Here is a 20875-nt window from a genome sequence, read left to right as displayed (position 1 = left end):
GGGAAGTCTGCATCCACCTGTAGGAGCTCTGCTGGCTCTACCTGGACCCAAGCGCTGTAGCAGGGGCACATGGTGGAGCTGGCGGTGCTGCAGCAGGTCCCAGCTGTCTTGCTCATGCGGGCCTGGGCCCAGGGGCACAGCATGGAGACCCATGCCGAGATGGTGACCCTGGCCGCGGGGTTACAGTTGGGGCAGTTGGAGGCCGAGAAGTTCCATGCATGAGAGTTTCACTAAGATCATTGATGCTGCCACCCCTGGCTCCACATGCCTGGGGGAGGTTACCTGCCGCCAGGTCTCTCCCACTCCCAGCTTCCCGGTGACATGTCCCTCTCATCTCCAGGTCACAGTGAAGGTCAAGGAGGGGACTTCAGACAGGATGCAGCCCCCCGGGGTGCTGGAGGAGCCTGGTGATTCCTGGCCAGACCAGCCATGGGCCCAACCTGCAAATGTGTCTCTGGAAGAAGGAGCACAGAGGAACAGCCCAGGACCTCCAGAGAAGCCTGCATCAGACCCAGAGTTGGGTGAGGAGCCAGGTGCCAGCTGGAGTGTGGGCTTGTGTGTCACATCGCCTGTTCTTCATCTCCCTCGTCTCCCACACACTGAAGGCTCTGGCTGCCGCAGTCACCGGCCCATACAGGAGAGGAGCAGGGCTTTCCCCTGCCAGCAGCACCAGGCCTGACCTGTGCCTTCTCTTCCCCCCCCAGGTGCAGGGGCCCTGGGCAGAGCTCAGCAGCAGCCTCCTGAAGAAGGGTCTGCAAACCTGGAGCTGCCGAGGACTTCCCCAGGGATACCGGGGGAGAGGGGCGCCCTGAGCCCTGAGCGGGGCCAGCTGCAGAAGGAGCAGGGCAGGCTGGCAAGGCAGGGGGAGAGCACGGAGGTGAGCAGGGCACCAGCTCCAGCTGGGGGTGGGGGAGACAGGAAGAGCAGCTGGGGCCGTGCCTGGTAGGAGCCAGGGGCGCTCCCAAGTGTTTGGGGAGCGCAAATTGCTGAGGAGCAACAAGCCTCTGGTGATGGGGGCTGCAACTGCACCCAGCTAATGTTTGCCAGAGCTTGCTCCCCAGTGCCAATAGCTGGGGTGGTGGCACGGGAAGGCCTGGCCACAGTTGTGGAGCTCAGGCCACTGGCTCTAAAGGTGTTGCCTCGGCTGCCTCAAACGGCCAAGTACATAAAACATGATGAGCCAGGCCAGGGCAGACACGTGCACCCCTAAGTTCATGGCTGCACCCATATCCAGTGTCAGTGAATAAGGGGAGATTTTGCACCCATGGGTGTCATGGCCCACCCTACAGAGAGCTGTCGCGCAGAGGGATCCTGGAGGCAGCTGGAACAGGAGACACTAATGGGGAAACGCTTGTGCCTGCAGCTCCGGGAGGCCTTTGAAGACGTGGCTGTGTACTTCACACAGGAGGAGTGGGAGCTGCTGGAGGATGCACAGAAGGGGCTGTACCGGGACCAGATGCTGAGGAACTGCCGAGCCCTTGTTTCCCTGGGTAAAGCTCTTTCCTGCTTCTGCCTGCAGCCATGTCAGTGCTGATGCTTATTGTCTTCTCCCTGCTTCTCTGCACTCTCGTTCTAGCAAACTTTTCCCCGAGGTTTGAAATAGACGTTCTCCCCATAGCTGTGTGGTGAAAGCCTGTTGTCATTTCTAGATGTTGTTCTGGCTTGTGGGCAGGGCTGAGGGATTTCCATGAGGTCACTTTGATTTTTCTAGTGCTTTCTTGTTCCTCCAGTTCTCCAGAAGAACTTCCATAGGGAAGGGATCCAAGGTTTCTCTAGCTGAGCAAAGACCATGTTGACCACGTCTTCATTATTAGAAGTCTCTCTTTCTGTTGTCCATATCCAGGACATTTGTTTCCCATATCCTGGGATTTTTGTTTCCAACCCTGCAGAATATGCCACATATCTGTGTGCACACTTTCTCCTTCTGGAATTATCCTCCCTCTGGATGGGATGATTGCTTTCATATTCATTGCAGTTCTTATAACATCTTCCCTTCCTCTACCCTGTTGGGGAATGGCCCTCCCTCCCAAAGAGAAGTGTCATAGTCAGCCATCTGTCCTGGATTCTGTTCCCTGCTGCCAGGCCTCCCTTGAAACCTTCCCAGAGAAGAAATTCACTCCCATTCCTTTGCCTGGAATGACTCTGAGAAGACATGTTATCCAGCCACCAGTGTGTCCAGCCTCTCTTTGTTTTGGTGCCTTGTAAACAGTGAAGACTTTGTCTTTCTGGTGTCTACCACATCGCAGGTCACTGCACGTCCAACAGAGTTCCCAGGGATGGGAATGGTCTCACACCCATTTTATACCTTGGAGTGGTTGGTGCTTTGTTTCCTATGACCATCCCCCCCATCACCTAGGTGACTAAGGCCATCATCTATCCAGAGTTTCTCCCTGTAGTGCCTTTTCTTTCATGCTAATCATCCAACCTCCCTTGTCCTTTAAGCCCCAGTAGAAAACTTGAGTTCACTGGATCCATGCCCCAAGTCCTGGTTGATTATTCTGCACCCAGTATCCAGTTACAAAACCTGTTTAACTACTGCCCCAAACAGGATATCGAGGTCCCGTACCTGACCTAATCCACCGCATGCAGTGTGGACAGGAGGAGCTCTGGGTCAGTGATGATGAGGACTGTGGGGACATCTCAAGGTCAGAGGGCCTGTTGTCAGGTGAGTTGTGGTGGTCCCCTCCCCCGACCACCCTCTTGGACATGCTCCATGCCCAGACTGATGGACCTACCCTGCCCTGGAGCCTGCAGACCTGCCCTGAGCTGCCCTTCCAGGTGCTGACCTCAAATAGCTTCTGCTGTCATGTGTCCAGGCAGGTGTTGTTTCCATGCACTGAAATTCCAAACTGTGGAGATGAGTAGCCATTCCCCCTCTTCTCACCCTAACTACAGCAGTTAGGGAACGGGCAAGTTTGCTGTCTTGATATTTAGGCACAGGTCTTGTTTTCCTGGGATACCATGGTCTTAAATTTCCACCTTCAGTGAACAGATTCCCTAGCCCAAGGGAGCCATGCCTTTGTAACACCCTCTCCCAAAGCATGATGGAATTTGTAGTCCCCCATGAAAACCAGCATGGTTGGGAGAAGCTGTTTGTAGCCATTATTGTAGAAGAGAGGGACTGAAACCCATTAAATATTGAATCCTAGTCTCGGACTGCATTCAGTGGCTTTGTGGGGTGGGTGAGATTCACAAGTTTTCATGTTACTAACACAAATGTCTTGCGTGGGTTTCTCCAAGCGGGCTCTGAGGGGATGGGACTGACAGCTGGGGGAGAAACCCTGACAGTCTTGCTCTGACATCAGCTGAACGTGGAACATTAGCCCGACACAGGGATGTGCCCCTCCTCACCCTGAGTACTTGGGCTTTGGCAGGAAGAGCTTGTTCTGTTAAGGGAACACAAGTGCCAAGGTCCAGTCATGCTCACAGCCCCATCGCAACAGAGGGAATAGCAGCATTTGGCCTGTGCCAGCAGGACAGGGACTAACCTGGACTTTCTCTTCCCCGTGCAGGAGGTGCCTGGCTGCTGAGCAGAGAAGAGGAGCAGAGTCCTGAGGAAGGGGCTGCAAACCTGGAGCAAGCCTGGACTTTGCCAGGGTGTTTTGCTGAGATGGAGTCCTTCAGACATGAGGAAGACCAATGGCTTAAGAGTCGGGGGAGGCCCCAACAGCAGAGGGAGAATGTAGCAGTGAAGGAGGCACCATCTCGCCTTGGGCATGAGAATGGAGAAGGGACAGAAGCCAGAGACAGCCCTGGGTGCAGGGAAAGATTTGTGGAGCTGAAGAACCACGAGGCAAAGTTGCGCTGGAGAGAGACCCTGCATCTGAGCCGAGCCAGTGGGGAGGTATTTCGTGGGAAGCAGGAGCTCCCCGCCAAACCCAGAGGCAAAGCCCACCCCTATCCTGAGTACCAGAAAAGCTTTAACTGTCCCTCTCTCCTGGCTCTGCACAAGAGAAGCCATGCTGGGGAGAAGCCCCACCTGTGCACCAAGTGCGGGAAGAGCTTCACCTGCCTCTCGACCCTGGCTGCTCACCGCAAAATCCATTGTGGAGAGCTCCACCACCATTTCACCAGATGGGGGAAGACCTTTTCATGTCCCTCAGACCTAGGCAAGCACCAACATGTGCACAGGGGAAATCATCAGTACCACTGTGTCACATGTGGGAAGACCTTCACCCGTTTTTTCTCCCTGGCTCAGCACCGGCGCATCCACACAGGGGAGAAGCCATACCAATGCTCTGAGTGTGGGAAGAGGTTCAGCGTGTCCTCCAGCCTGACCAAACATCAGCGCATCCACACAGGGGAGAAGCCACATCAGTGCTCTCAGTGTGGGAAGAGCTTCACCCAGTTCTCCAGCCTGGCCTATCACCAGCGTATCCACACAGGGGAGAAGTCACATCAGTGCTCTCAGTGTGGGAAGACCTTCCGTGGATCCTCCAGCCTGACCAGACACCAGCGTGTCCACATAAAGGAGAAGCCACATCATTGCTCTGTGTGTGGAAAGAGCTTTAACAACTCATTTAGCCTGGCTAATCATCAGCGCATCCACACAGGGGAGAGGCCACATCAGTGCTTTGTGTGTGGGAAGAGCTACACCCAATCCTCCCACTTGGCCCAGCATGAGCGCCTCCACACAGCAGAGAAGGTACATCAGTGCTCTGAGTGTGAGAAGAGCTTCATTGACTCCTTCAGCCTGGCCCGGCACCAGCGCATCCACACAGGGGACAAGCCACATCAGTGCTCTGAGTGTGGGAAGAGCTTCCGTGAATCCTTCAGCCTGACCAAACACCTGCGCATCCACACAGGGGAGAAGCCGCACCAGTGCTCTGTGTGTGGGAAGAGCTTCCGTGAATCCTTCAGCCTGACCAAACACCTGCGCATCCACACAGGGGAGAAACCACACCAGTGCTCTGAGTGTGGGAAGAGCTTCACCCACTCCTCCAGCCTGGCCTATCACCAGCGTATCCACACAGGGGAAAAGTCACATCAGTGCTCTCAGTGTGGGAAGAGCTTCCGTGGATCCTCCAGCCTGACCAGACACCAGCGCGTCCACACAGGGGAGAAGCCATATCATTGCTCTGTGTGTGGGAAGAGCTTCACCCACTCCTTTAGCCTGGCTAATCATCAGCGCATCCACACAGGGGAGAGACCACATCAGTGCTCTGAGTGTGGGAAAAGCTTCACCCAATCCTTCAGCCTTGCTAATCATCAGCGCATCCACACGGGGGAGAGGCCGCATCAGTGCTCTGAGTGTGGGAAGAGCTTTACTCAGTCCTCCAGCCTGACCAATCACCAGCGCATCCACACGGGGGAGAGGCCGCATCAGTGCTCTGAGTGTGGGAAGAGCTTCACCCAAGCTTCTAGCCTGGCTACACATCAGCGTATCCACACAGGCGAGAAGCCACATCAGTGCTCTGTGTGTGGGATGAGCTATGCCCAGTCTTCCAACCTGGCCCGGCACCAGCGCAAACACACATGGGAGAAACCATATCAGTGCTGTGAGTGTGGGAAAAGATTCTGTGAATCCTCCAGCCTGGATAGACACCAGCGCCTCCACACAGAGGAGAAGCCACATTGCTGCTGTGTATGTGGGAAGATTTTTACAAGATCCAGCCACCTGGTCATACACCGGCATATCCACAATGGTGAGAAGCAACATCGGTGCTCTGTGTGTGAGATTAGCTTCCACAACGACTCCACCCTGGCAAAACATCAGCACATCCACAGCCAGGAGCATCCATAATTCTACCAGCAGTGCAAGGAAAATTTGAGGGTGCCTGTCTGTTCACCTCCTGCCGTATGCTGCTTTCAGGCAATCGGCCTGAGTGCAGAAAGATTGCATGGAGCTTTCAGCCCTGGTAGGGCAACAAATGCTCAAAGGACCTAGAGGCTGGTTCGCAAGGTATGACTGGACAGAAGAACTAAGTGGAAATACCTCTGACAGAGGCCAGGCCAGATGTTGGGGGATCGTGTGAGGAGACAAACTTTGTATCAGCCTTGGACTATGCGCCCTCCTCATCTTTCTCCTAAAAGCAGCCAGTGCTTCCCAATACGGTGCCCTCCCAAAGACACCTGGCTCCAAATTTCCCGAGGGCCTGTCCTCGGCCCTCCCATGCCCAACAGGGTCTGCAAGATGCTGATGCTGCCACCTCCTCAGCCCGGCTTGGCAGGTTTTGCTTCTCAGCTTCACCCCAGAACTCTGGACCCCTGGCTGCCTGCTGTTCCCCTGCCCTCCATGACACTTGCTGTAATGTCATCTCTGTTCAGAAAGCCCCAGCACTGAATGCAGTATCCCTGTGGCTGTGTTCAGTGCCCTCTCTGGAGCTTTGAGATGGGAACCAAATAGGGCTGAGAACTCTTTCCAGGGCAGATCTTCCTGTGACTTCCAAGCCACTTCCCTTTGCTGAGGATTCATTATGGTAGAGGGGTTGTTGCAAACCCTCAGGTGCAGGAGGGATTCACTTCCATGTACTACTGTGCAAGGACCCTGCCCTTTGGAAGGAACCTGTGGCCAGGGGCCAGTAGAGTGCCGTTTTTGGGGGAAGGAGGTGCAGCCTGTGGCAGGTTCTGCCTCTCCTGTGGAGGGTATGAGGACATCATCTGGGTGAAACACAGCATGTTGTCACCTCTGGGGAGTGTTCCTTGATCGCTAGTGTCCCAATACACCATGTCTTGTGTAAAGGAACTTCTTTTGTCTTCTCTTGTACTTGTCCAGATAAAATACGTAGTGCCAGAGACATTCTGGGTGTAACACCCTGGGATCCTGTGGTAGCTCTGGCAGCACCGCCATCTGCCATCGCCCCAAACAGCCCTGGGTGGGAGTAGGGAGACATGGCCCTCTGGGGCACTGGGCCAATTGGTAAGGCAGACTGGAGGTTGCAGGCACAACACTCAGCCCCTGCTCATCAGACCAGGAGCCACCCAGAGCTCCAGCTGCCTGTCTGTTCACTAGAAAGAGACACAGGACCCAGTGTAGGGCAGACGCACGTGGGCGTGAGTACACGCTAGACACGCATGTCCCCTCTCTCCTGGTCTAGGGAAACTTGCTGCCTCTCTTGTCTTGCGCCAAACACCCTCCAGGTTTTCCATGGACCTCAGCATCCCTCTGTAGCTGGGTTCACAGGGCTGGATTGCCTGTGGGGAACAACACCTCCAAAGCTTTCCGGAAGGAAATGCCTGAGTGTGAGGCATACGGCCTTGACATGAGAGTGGACAGCCAGTGGTTTGGGGTGATGTGAGTGTAGCTGTGCCTGTTCTGCTCGGGGTCGTTCCAGGTTTCTAGGCTTTGCTGGCTGCCACATGGAGCTGGGTGGGAATCCCACATGCCAACCCACTTCTGCTACATGTGTCAGGGGCTGTCCTGTTTTTAAGCCTTTCTCTGAGGCATTGGGTGTGTGGGCACTGGGCTGTGCTGAGCCTTTCTGGATAGGCTGGGACAGGCCTCTACATAAGAATAGTAGCAGTTATGATGACTGCTGCTGTTATTATGATTGGTCATACTATTTATTCCAGTAATATAAATAGCAATAATACTCCTCTTGCTATAATTAGTGCTCTAATGATAACAGCTTTGCTAGCAGTAATGCCAAGAGTAGTGGTAATGTTATTCTTACTACTATTGCTTTTTCTATTATTGTAATATCCCCATTCGCACTATTATTGCTATTAATATTGCTACTACTCTGGGTATTATTATTGCTACTATTATTTCTATTACTATTATTATAGCAACAGCAGTAGTAACAAAAATATTACTTCTACCACTATTACGATTATTAATATAACTGTAGTAGTAGCAGTAATAATGTTCCTATTACTATTGTTGTTATTATTAGTACTACTACTCTGGCTATCAGAGCTGTCCCTAAGAGTGTGTGGGGCTGGGAGGGGTGGCAAGTGGCCGCAGCAGGGGGAGGGTGGGGTGGTAGTGAGCAGCTGGAGCTGTCGGCTGTGGCGGGGCCTATACAGCACTGACTGCAGGGCCCCACAAAGCGCAGGGCCCAAGGCAGTCTCCTGGATTCGAACCCCCCTAGGGACGGCCCTGTTGGCTGTTACCATCATGAATACTACTAACTAGACAGATCCTGGCACCAGTTCCTTGCCCTGCTCAGCTGCCCACCAGGACTAAAGCTGGTCCCACAACTGTGATAGTGGCTGACAACAAGTCTCACCCAGAGGGGTGGAGGTGCTTCACTTTCCCCCATACACTCCCAGCTCATCCTGCACTTGGCTGTAGTTACTGGCACCATGGGGGAGAAGAGGCAGCCAGTTGAGTTGGAGTAGTACCAAAGTCCCCAGCATTCAAGGGCACGGGCAGCTGGTTGTGTGCGGGCACAGGCTGAGCCAGTCGCTCCCCCTGGCTCTAGATCGGGACAGCAGCTTTCTCTAGGGGCTGCAGGATACTTTGCAAATTGTAGTGAAGACTCCTCATCACCCTGGTGAGACCAGGACAGGGACAGAGACTTGTAGGATTGGAGGAAAAGGACACCAGGAGTCCTGGCAGCTGCTGCTCACCCACAATTCCCATCCCAGTCTCAGCCCACTGTTCTAACCCACCCAGCCCCCCACATCCCCTCCCAAAGACAGGGATGGAGCTTCTCTAACCCTTCCAATCTGGCCTGCTGGACCTCACTTTCCTTCCACTTCCAGGGAGAAGACCCAGGAGTCTGGGCTTTTATTCAGCCTGCTCTAAGCCACTGGACTTTCCGCAGTTGTGGAGAGGACCCAAGAGTCCTGCCTCCTAGGAGACAGAGTTTCTCAGGTGTCTGGTTTTAGATGCATGACAGACATGGAAATGGTGGGGACTCACCTGTCTAATCCTCAGTTGGTTGCCTCAGGCGTGTCCACCTGGAATAGCAATTCTTGGGACTGCCCTGCCAAGGAAGATCGTGCCCTGTGAACCTCATGGGTTTTATTCTGATGGCAAAAGGATTTTTACATCAGGCAGCAAAGCAGGATGTCAACCTGGGCCAGGCTGGCACCCAAGGTGCTCTCTGCCAGCCTTTGGGCTGTCTGATTTGCCCACGCAGCAGATCTCTGAAGAAGGGAGACATTATATGGAAGACAGACAAATTGTTCTTCAAGGCTGCAGGGGATGGGATAAGGTGTGTGGATTGGAATCGGGGCATCACCAAGCTATGTGGGAAACCTGGAGGACTTAGAAGGCACTGATGAATGAACTGAAGGGTTGGTTTCCTGAGTACATGGGTGGTCATATCAGCCAATTACCATCATCCTGCATGGTCTGATAGTGTATGAATGAAGTTGCAACTGGCTTTGGCCAGGCTCTACATTTTCAAAGTCCCCAACTGAGGAAAGGGATGGGGAACCATTCTCACCTGCTCGTGGGAGTACCGTATTATCTCACATACCACACATCCCCGACCCTTTTTTTTTTTCTTCCCAGGGAAAATATATAAAAGAAAAAGATTTCTCCCGTGACACGGCCACCTGTATGACAGACAGTAAGTCCTCCTGGGAATATAGAGTGTCCAGGAAGTGTGGCCCCCTGATCCTAGCTTTCTCACCCAAGCTGTCTCCTGGGATGTCACACTCTGGTCCTTCCCAGAGGATGTGACACACCAGGCGAGCCCCGCCACCTGGCAAGAGCAGTAGCAAGATGGTTAGCCCTTCTCTGAAGCAATCCTTCCCAGAAGCAGTGCTTTCCCAGCCTTGGTGCCTCTGAGGGAGGCTTAAAAGCTCCTAACACATGCAGCAGAAAGCAAGGGTGGGGAGCAGGGGTTGGCTAGAATATCCTCTCAAATGCACACTGCAACCAGCAAAGCTCAGGGCAATTCCAACCATGCCGTTCCTCCACCTGAGCTAGGTAGGGCTCAGACCCTCCTGAGTGACATGTATTCCAGGTGAAGAACACCAATATCATGATAGACCCTTTGCTGAGGTCAGATGGGCCTGAGTTTGAATGAAAGAGCGAGGCCCTCCAGCCAGGAAACCTCTTGGTTTTGTAAGGACCAACAGAAGTATCAGGAGCCCTGAGGATCAGATGTGGTTAACTCCACAGTGCCTTACACCAGGGCTGTACACGTGTGGCCCCTGAAAGAGTTAGGAAGCCCCCACCCAAGCTAGTCCTGCACCAGTGGCTGGGAGAAGGCTGGGGTGCACAAGCTGCAGCCAGGGAGGGAGCTGAGCTTTCTGTGCTGTGTGTGGCATTTGGGGGTACAGGGCACTTGGTGTCGGCAGGGTTAATGTCCAGCTGCCCCTGCCTTGAACCCTCCAGCTGGACAGCCCTGCCTTAGAGAAACCTATCCCTCTGCCCCCAAGCATTCATGAAGTCCTGCCTGGCCCCAACTGGAGACCTGCAAAGCCCTGAGATCTGGGCTCACCCACACTACAGAACATGGGAGATGAAGCAGAACTAAGTGCGGCGCAGACCCCACCTGTGCCCGAGAAGGTGTCTCAGAAAAGCTGAAGGAGGTATGCGGGCTCTCGTCCTCATCTCTCCTCGTTCCCGGCCCTCAAGCCCCAGGTTTCTAGGTCCCTGCCTGTACGCAAGATCCTGCCTCAACATCCACTTGTCAAACCCAGGATGTTGTCAACACTAGGAAATAACAAAGCAACTGGTTTTGCTGAGGAGAGGCAGGAGGGCTGGAAAGCACAATTTCCAGAGGAAGCCATATTGTGGCACCAGGACTAAGCATGGAGGGAAGGTATGGTATGGCAGCCACAAGGCCGAGATGGGCTGCCAGGGGGCTTTAGTGCTCGGCATAGAACAAACTGCAAACGGGCTGGAGGGGGTGAGACCAGTGTAAATGGTACCACAGGCTGAAGGATGCACCCAAGCCAAAGGAGGAAGGCCAAGCTGGGCTGGAGATGGTTTCCCCTCAGCCCTATTCTTGTCACAAGCTGTTAAAAACAAGCAGCCATCCAGTGTGGGAGTCTTCTCCACATGTGGGTCACCTTCCACCTGAGGTGGGAGAAAGGAAAGAAGCAGATCTTAGCAAGGATCAACATGGAGTCTGTTGTCAGCCCCCCCATCCGACACTGGTAAGATTTCACACTCCAGGGGAAATACCGTGACCACTATGGCAGTTTTCCTTGTCACGGGGGGGTAAGTTTTTCTGGCAGGGGTAGTACACAAGCAGAGGTAATGCATAGTTAACCTCCCATGATCATTTCCGGTGGGAAGATCTTGGCTTTATGCCAACTTTATGGAAATGGGAGACTACTCCCTAGCTTGCTCCTGTGGCTATGCAGCTGAGGGCAAGTGAAACTCAGGGTCATCTGAACCCCAAGCCTCTGGGCTTGGGCCTGCATGTAGGATGCCTGCCAAATGTTCTGGAAACATCTGAAGCCCTAGGTGGGGGTGGAGGACATTTGCCGGAAGTAGGGCCAGATGCAGTTCTTGAATGACTCACAGATTTGGAACTGATTTAGCTTGAGACTCAAAAAAATGTACTTAAAAAATAAATACAATTTTTAAAAGATTTTACACTCCAGCTGGGGAGAGGGGACATCCCATGGGGGTCTGGATCCATTTTGTGCTGTTTCTCCATGGCCCCCATGCAGGACAAGAAGGAGCCTTCTCATTTAGTCATTCCTTCCTCCTTCCCTCTACTATTTTCTCTGCCTGCAGGCACGGTTCGATAATGAGGCCAGGCACTGCAAGAGCTCCTGGAACCCACTGCTGATTGAGGCCTACCCTGGCACCTAATGTGAGGTTATGCATGTATGTATATATATGCACATACAATTATTCACATTCACAAAGCTGAGCTCCTGCCTTTGTTTCAAAGTAATTTGCATCATCACAGAGCCTCACAGGAGGTGAGAGGCTTCATACCAGCTATGAACTGACTGCCCAGAGGAGTTTTCCATCTATTGACTCCCCTGTGAAATCCTATGGAATATGAACTTTCATTTCTACCCAAGAGAACTTTTACAATCTTTTCTCCAGTGCCTGATGAAGGGTGTTTATGTCCAAAAGCTTGCAATTAAAGAAGTTTTATTTCAAAAATCTTGTTGGTCTAATAAAAGATATCAACTCTACTACCAGTCCTGATTGCACATATACAAATATACTTATACACATATATAGTACACACACATATATACATACACAGAGAAGCATATACATGTGCACATATATACAAACATATACATATGCCTATCTACATACATATACATATGTATAGATATACATGCATGTGAATTCAGTCATCTATACACACACATACATACACACACACATAACTATCTGCTCACGTGTGGACAGACACACATACGTATATGCACATAAAACACATATAATACACTTCTGTACATACACATAAGTGTACATGTATACACACATATACACATGAATACATATAGACAGAAACATACAGATGTGCATACACATATATAACGATATGCATACCCACAGATACACACATATATGAATATGTATATAAATGCAAACCTCTATACCCACATGCATACATATACATGACATATATGCATACATGCATAAATATACATATATAGTGCACATATGTATGTTTACAAATATACACGAGCGCGTGCGTGCACACGATTTTTAGCCTTTTCTGCCCCGTTGTTCTGACTCCCGGGCAGACACCGGTACACCGAGGCGTTGCGTGGCCCATGGAGACCATCGCTGTGTGGTGCGCAGACTCCCACGAGTCTCCACCAGGCCCCAACCCCCTTTGGTGAATCAGGACGCAACCGTCTGGGGCACATTTCCAGCCCCGGTGCGGCACCCCATGGCTAGGAAGCAGCCCCCCGCCTTTCATGAGGTAAAACCAGCGCCGTGTTGACATGGGATTGGTGCCATAGTCACCAGCTGCCACTTTGACACCAGAAGCTGTAGCCCAGCCTGTCTTTGGGCAAGTCTGGTTTCTCGGCGGTGTGTGGCAGCGCCCGCACCTGGTGCTGACTGAACACGGAGCTGCCCGGCCCTGCCCCCAGGTGCCCCACACGAGGCCGCAGCACAGGGGTCTCGCTGGCCCAGATGCCCACACATGTGCAACAGGCCCCAACCACCTCCTTGGCAGATCAGGACACAATCGCTTCAGCGCTTCTTGGCTCGCAGCACTACTCCTGGGCGCCGGTCCCGGCCCCGTGCGGTGCCACATGACTAAGGAGCAGCCCCCGCCTTTCACGAGGTAAAACCAGGGCCGTGCTGGCGCGGGGCTGATGCGAGTCGCCGCCGGCCATGTCGCCGCGGGCGCCCTGGCGCAGCCTGCTCCCAGCTGTCCTGTGGCCGCAGCTCAGGGTCTGCTGCGTGGGAGCGCCCGCACCGGGGTGACTGCCCCCAGGTGCCCCGCATGAGGCCGCAGCGCGAGGGGACACGGGCCGGGCCGCGCGGGGACAGCCCCCAGGACCCCCGTCCTCAGGGACAGCGCAGGGGGCTGTAGCTTCGCTGCCTTTTTCCCGCCCGCCGCCGCTGCGCGCGCATCCAACCCTGCCAACAATACGTCCCACCCCAGCGCATGCGCATAACCTCGCGGGGGGGAACGGAGGGCGCGACTACGACCCTTCTGCGCATGCGTCCAAACGAGGGAGGGGATCCATAGAGTTTTCCCTATGGGGCGTGGCCTTTTCCTTCGCGTTGCGTGCATCTCACGCCCCAAACTCAGAAAGAGGGGTGGAGATAATATCCGGCTCTAAGCGCAAACGCTGTCTGAAGTGGGGGGAGGGGGTGTCTCACGAGGAATCACTACGCATGCGCCGCCAGCAGTGTGGACAGCAGAGCCTCCAGAGCGGATTCAGTGCGCATGCCCAGCCTGGCAGTAGAGCTCGAGCAGTCATTGCGCCGGCACCGCCGGGCCGAGGTGGAAGATCCCTGGGGCAATTGGCAGGGGCGCGGGAGTGAGAGGCACCGGCAGGGCGGGGGCAGGGAGCAGCTGGGGGCGCGAGGGCTGCTGGAAGATGGGGGGTGTCCCTGGCGCCGGCCCCGTTGCCTGTGCCGGGGCAGCGTCGGGCTGGGGCCGGGTCGGTCCCGGTCCCGGGTCTCCCGTCACCTGCTCCGATCCGCGCCGCCTCCTGCCGCGCAGGCGGGAGCTCAGCTGGTGCCACCTGAACCCCAACGCGGCAGCCAGGAGCCGACGGTGGAGCTGGGGGCGCTGGGGCAGGCGGAGGCTGAGAAGCTCCATGTGCGAGTGTTTCATCTTGATAATGGATGCTGCTGCCCCCGTCTCCTCGTGCCTGGGGCAGGTTTCCTGCCGCCCGTCTGCCAGTCCCAGCTCCCGGGTTACACATCCTTCTTGTCTCCAGGTCACGGTGAGCGAGAAGGTGGAGGAGGGGACCTCAGACACGATGCAGCCCAGCGGGGCGCTGTGCCAGCCGGGTAACTCCTGGCCGGAGCAGCCACGGGCCCGACCTGCAGATGTCTCTCTGGAAGAGACAGCACAGAGGGACGGTCCAGGGCCTCGGGACCAGCCACCTTGTGGGCCCAAAAAGGAACTTCTACCAGAACCAGGGTCAGGTGAGGGGCCAGGTGACAGCCATGGCTGTCCTCCATCTCCCTCATCTCCCACACGCTGAAGGCTCTGGCTGCCGCAGTCACCGGCCCGTAGGGGAGAGGAGCAGGGCTTTCCCCTGCCAGCAGCACCAGGCCTGACCTGCGCCTTCTCTTCCCCCCCCAGGTGCAGGGGCCCTGGGCAGAGCTCAGCAGCAGCCTCCTGAAGAAGGGTCTGCAAACCTGGAGCTGCCAAGGACTTCCCCAGGGATACCGGGGGAGAGGGGCGCCCTGAGCCCTGAGCAGGGCCAGCTGCAGAAGGGGCAGGGCAGGCCAGCAAGGCAGGGGGAGAGCACAGAGGTGAGCAGGGCAGTAGCTCCAGATTGGGGGGGGAGCGGCTGCCGCCCTTGGGAGGAGCCAGAGGCACTGTTAAAAGTTTGGGGATTGGGGAGAGGGCTGTAACTGCACCCAGCTGGTATTCACCAAGCACAGGGCCAAGTGCACAGAACGTGATGAACTGGGCCAGGGCCCACACGTGCACCCACCCCTATGTCCATGGCTGCACCCACCTCCCGTGTCACTTAACAAGGAGGGGATTTGCACCCAGTGTGTCATGGCCCAGCCTGCAGAGAGTTGTCGCGCAGAGGGATCCTGGAGAGGGCGGTGGGGGCTGGAGGCAGCTGGAACAGGAGACACTGATGGGGAAACGCTTGTGCCTGCAGCTCCGTGAGGCCTTTGAGGACGTGGCTGTGTACTTCACGCGGGAGGAGTGGGAGCTGCTGGAGGATGCACAGAAGGGGCTGTACCAGGACCAAATGCTGAGGAACTGCCGAGCCCTTGTTTCCCTGGGTAAAGCTCTTTCCTGCTTCTCCCTGCAGCCATGTCAGTGCTGACACCTATTGTCTTCCCCCTGCTTCTCTGCACTCTCGTCCTCACAGACTTTTCCTTGGTGTTTGAAATCCACATGCTCCGCATGGCTCCGTCCATGAAAACCCACTGTTGTTTCCAGACGTTGTTCTGGCTTGTGAGCAGGACAGAGGCACTTACCTTCTCCGAGGTCATCTTGATTTCCTAGTGCTTTCTTTTGCCTCCAGTTCCCCCAAAGGACTGCCTTAGGGAAGGGCTCCAAGACTTTTTGTTGCTCAGCAAAGACCATATTGGCCATCCCTGTATTATGGGTTTTCATGTGCTATAAAAGGTATCTCCTGCCTTCTGTTGTCTGTATCCAGGGCTCCTGGGACATGTGTTTCAAACCCTGCAGGATTTGCCAAGTGTTGTGTGCTCAACTCCCCTTCTTGTTTGATCCTCCCGCTGGATGGGATCATTGCTTTTGTTGCCACCATAGTTCTTATAAAATCTTCCCTTCCTATCCACCTATTGATGGCTACTCCCTGCAACTCCTTCTCTTTCATGCTAGATGTCCACCCTCCCTTGTTCTTCAAGGCCCCAGTAAAATCCATGGGTTCATTGCATCCATTCCCCAGATCTGAGTTATTCTGCATCCAGTACTCAGTCACGAGCCCTCTTGTACTATTGCCCCAAACAGGATATCGAGGTCCCATGCCTGACTTAATCCGCCGCATCCAGCGAGGACAGGAGCAGCTCTGGGTCAGTGATGATGAGAACTGTGGGGACATCTCCAGGTTGGAGGACCTGTTGCCAGGTGAGTTGTGGCGGTCCCCTCCCCCGACCCCCCTCTCGGACATGCTCCTTGCCTAGAGCGACAGGGTGCCTGGAGCCTGCAGACTTGCCCTGCGCTGCCCTTCCAGGTGCTGACCTCAAATAGCTTCTGCTGTCGTGTGTCCAGGCAGGTGTTGTTTCCACGCACTGAAATTCCAACCTGTGGAGATGAGCAGCTGTTCCCCCCTTCTTCCCCTAACTACAGCTGCTAGGGCAGGGGTGGGCAATTATTTTGGGCAGAGGGCCGCTTACTGAGTTTGGGCAAGCCATTGAGGGCCGCATGACAGGCAGCCCAGGGCAGATTAATATTAATTTTCTAAATGTTTTAGGGGCCCTACGGGCCAGTTAGAATGGCCTGCCAGGCCGCATCCAGCCCCTGGGCCGTATTTTGCCCACCCCTGTGCTAGGGGATGGGCGAGTTTGCTGTCTTGATGATTAGGCACAGGTCTCGTTTCCCTGGGATACCATGATCTTCGATATCCATCTTCATTCAGCAGCGTAAGAGTTGATTCCCTAGCCCAAGGTAGCCAGACCTCTGTAACAACCTGTCCCAAGGCACGATGGCATTTGTAGTCCCCCATGGAAATTGGCACGGTGGGTCAAAGCTCTCTGTAGCTCCCTACACATCTCTGACTGGTGGTGAGCCCCAGCAATCCATTGTGGGGCTGTTCACCCTAGTACCAGATGAGAGGGTGTCTCTGACCTCCATGGCGCAATGAACATAAGCCTGGCACAGGGATGTGCCCACCCTCACCCCCAGCACTTGGGGTTTGGCAGGAAGACCATGTTCTCTTAAGGAAACATAAGTACCAAGGCCCAGGGGTGTTCACAGCCCCATTGCAGCAGAGGGAATAGCAGTGTTTGGCCTGTGCCAGCAGGGCAGGGTGTAACCTAGAGTTTCTCTTCCCCATGCAGGAGGTGCCTGGCTGCTGAGCAGAGCAGAGGAGCAGAGTCCTGAGGAAGGGCTGCTACATCTGGAGCCAGCCCGGAATTCCCCAGGAAGTTTGGGCGACAAGGAGTCCCTGAGACCTGAGGAAGACCAATGGCCCCAGAGCCAGGGGAGGCCGCAACAACAGAGGGAGAGTACAGCAGGGAAGCAGGCACCATCTTCCCTGGAGCATGGGAGGGGAGAAGGGACAGAAGCCGGAGACAGCCCTGGGTGCAGGGAAGGATTTGTGGAGCGGAAGAGCCAGGACAGAACCCACCCCTGCCCTGAGTGTTGGAAAAGCTTTAGCTGCCCCTCATTCCTGACTCTGCACAAGAGAAGTCACGATGGGGAGAAGCCCCACCTAGACAGGAAGTATAGGAAGAGCTTCACCTGTTTCTCCACCCTGGGTGCCCACTGCAAGATGGATTCTGGAGAGCTGCTCCTCCGCTGCACCAGATCTGGGAAGTGCTTTGCATCCCCCTCAGAGCTAGCCAAGGACCAATATTTGCACAGGGGGAAGGATCAGCACCGCTGTGTCACATGTGGTAAGACCTTCACCTGCTTTGTCTCCCTGGCTGAGCACCAGCACATCCACACAGGGAAGAAGCCATATAAGTGCTCCAAATGTGGTAAGATATTTACCCAGTCCTCCAGCCTGGCCCAGCACCAGTGCATCCACGCAGGGAAGAAACAATATCAGTGCTCTGAGTGTGGGAAGAGTTTCACTAGGTCCTACCATCTGGCCCGGCACCAGCCTATCCATACTGGGGAGAAGTCACATCATTGCTCTGTTTGCAGGAAGAGCTTCACTGACTCCTCTGGCCTGGCCATCCACCAGCGTGTCCACACAGGGGAGAAGCCACATCAGTGCTCGGAGTGTGGGAAGAGCTTCACCCAGTCCTCCAACCTGGCCCGGCACCAACGCATCCACACGCAGGAGAAGCCACATCAGTGCTTGGAGTGTGGGAAGAACTTCACTCAGTCCACCCACCTGGCCCGGCACCAGCTCATCCATACAGGGGAGAAGCCACATCGGTGCTCGGAGTGTGGGAAGAGATTTGCCCATTCTTACCATCTGGCCATACACCAGCGCATCCACACAGGGGAGAAGCCACATCAGTGCTCTGAGTGTGGGAAGAGATTCACCCATTCCTCCAGCCTGGCCATCCATCAGCGCATGCACATGGGAGAGAAGCCACATCAGTGCTGAGTGTGGGAAGAGATTCAGCGAATCCTCCAGCCTGACCAAACACCAGCAGCTCCACACGGGAAGAGCTACATCAGTTCTCTGTGTGTGGGAAGAGATTCAGCAAGTCCTCCACCATGGGCAAATACCAGCGCATCCACACCCGGGAGCATCCATAATTTTGCCAGCAGTGCCAGGAAGGCTTGGGGATGCCTACCTTCTCATTTCCCGCTGGTGGCTGAATTCAGGCAAGCAGGCTCCTGCTGGAGTACAGAAAGATTTCACGCAGCCTTCAGGCCTTGTGGGGCACCCCAGAACTAGAAGGATCCAGAGGCTGGTTGTCAAGGTTTGATTGTGGGGAGGGGCCAGAGCAAACACTTTGGGCAGAGGCCAGCCCAGATGCTGCGGCAACCTGTAAAGAGACTTTTTGTAATAATTTGTAGCTGATGCCAAATTAACCAAAACTAATTCCAAATCCAAGAGTCCAGAACCATAAGTGCCCCTACTACCAGCAAGCATCCTCCACCCACACCTGGGGCTTCAGATGTTTCCAAATCCTTTGGGGGGTATCCTATTTGCAGACTGAAGCCTGGAGGCTTGGGGTTCAGATGCCCTCGAGTTTTGCTTGCCCTTACCCATAAGGCCGTTGGAGCAAGCAAGGGAAGAGACTCCCATTGTCATAAAGTGGGCTTAAAGTCACTAAACCTCAGCGGGTGCTGAACCACGGCAGAAGAGCAGTTCTCTCACGATACAGTTCAGAACTGCCATCATGAACACTGATACAAGGTATTTCCCCTGCCAGGTTAAAGAACCACTCCACTTGTCCTGAGCCTTCAAGGGGCCAAGAAGCAATCTTTATATCAGCCTTGGAGCCTGTGCCTTCCCCATCAGTCTGTGAAAAGAGCCAGTGCTCCCGGGGAAGAAGCAGCGCCTTCCCAGTGGGGTGCCCTCCCCCAGACACCTGGCTCCAAATTTGCCCAGGGCCTGTCTTTGGCCTCCCCTGCCCATCAGGGTCTGCAAGCAGCTGCTGCTTCCACCCTGAGCCCAGCCTGGCAGGTTTTGCTACTCATCCTCTCCAGAACTGTGCACTCGAGGCCTCACTGCCATGTACTGCTGTGCAGAAAGGCCCCTGCCCTTTGGAAGGAGCCTGTAGTCACGGTCCAGTAGAGTACCTTTTCTGGGGGAAATGTGGGCAGCAGGGAGGAGGGGCAGTCTACGGCAGGTCCTGCCTCTCCTGGGGAAGAGTGCAGAGAGTATGAGGACATCCTCTGGGTCAAATGCAGGATGTTGTCATGGCTGGGGAATGTTCCCTAATTGCTAGTATCCAAATACACTGTGTCTCATGTGGAGGAGCTTGCTTTGGCTTCTATTGTTCCTGTCCAGATAAAATACAGCCCCCAGAGACATCCTAGGTTTAAGACCCTGGGATCCAGCTCCAGCTTTGCTAACAGAACCTCTGCTGCCTGTCCCAAACAGCCTTGGGTGGGAGCAGAGAAGCAGGTCCCTCTGGGGTGCTGGGTCAGCTGGAAAGGCAGACTGGGAGACCTGTTTGGTTCGAGGTTGCAACACCCAGCCACCCAGAGCTCAAGCTGCCTCTGTCTCCTCACTAGAGAGAGAGCCAGGCCCCAGGGCAGGGCAGACACACATGGGCGCGAGTACATGCTAGATTCGCATGTCCCCTTCTCCTGGTCCAGGGAAGCCCACTTCCTCTCTTGTCCAGTACCAAACACCCTCCAGGTTCTCCATGGACCTCAGCATCGCTCTCCAGCTGGGGTCGCAGGGCTGGATCCTTCGCGGGGAGCAACACCTCCAAAGCTTTCCTGAAAGAAATGCCAGTGTGGGGACGTGGGGCCTCGACATGAGGCTGCACAGCCACTAGTTGGGGTGACGCGGGCGTAGCTATGCCTGCGTTCTGCTCGGGGTTGTTCCAGGCTTCTGGGCTTTGCCAGTTGCCACACAGAGCTGGGCAGGGATCCTGCCCACTTGTGCTGTGTTTTGGGGGGGTGTCCTGTTTTTAAGCCTTTCTCCAAGGCAGTGGGTGTATGGGCACAGGGCTGTGCTGAGCCTGTCTGGATAGGCTGGGACAGGCCTCTGTGTAAAATTAGTAGTAGTCATTATGACTGTGGCAATCACTGCTACTGTTGTTGTTATGAATGGTGGTGTTATTACTTATAGCAATCATAGCAATGATTCTCCTATGGCTATTATTACTGCTCTAATGATAGTAGCAATGGTAGCAGCAATGCCAAGAGTAGCAGTAGCAGTGGTGTTCTTATTCCTACTCTTGCTATTTCTATTATTGTAACAGTAATAGATCTAGTAGGTATAATATTATTGCTACTACTCTGCGTATTATTACTACTATTATTTTTGTTTTTGTAGTAATAGCAGTAGTGGTAGCAAAAATATTATTTGTATTCCTATTGCTATTAGAATTAACATAACCAATAGTAGGTTTCCTTAAGTACATGCAGGGTCAGGTCTGCCAGTCACCACCTTTCTGCACGGCCTGATGTGTGCATGGACTTGGAACCAGTTTTGGCCCACCTTGGGAAACCCGTCTCGCGTGCTCCCAGCCCCACGCTTGCGTGTTCGCAGGCGTACCGTATTGCATCGCATACTGCACGTCCCCAACACTTTTTTTTTTTGCCTTGGAAATTGC

The 20875-nt window shown here is 54.5% G+C and overlaps 1 protein-coding gene across 1 annotated transcript; it reads left to right on the top strand.

The window, feature by feature from the left end:
- Positions 1-214: 214 nt before the first annotated feature.
- LOC109280190 (zinc finger protein 420) lies at positions 215-19562 on the top strand. The gene is given in 7 exon segments (XM_059717904.1): positions 215-533; positions 705-877; positions 1364-1490; positions 2549-2665; positions 3513-5645; positions 17627-18233; positions 18235-19562. Coding segments are annotated over 7 exon segments (3807 nt in total). The 3' UTR covers positions 18566-19562.
- Positions 19563-20875: the final 1313 nt, after the last annotated feature.

Source organism: Alligator mississippiensis, chromosome 15, assembly GCF_030867095.1.
Source record: "Alligator mississippiensis isolate rAllMis1 chromosome 15, rAllMis1, whole genome shotgun sequence".
Taxonomy (NCBI): domain Eukaryota; kingdom Metazoa; phylum Chordata; order Crocodylia; family Alligatoridae; genus Alligator; species Alligator mississippiensis.
This window is presented reverse-complemented; position numbering and strand designations above follow the sequence as displayed.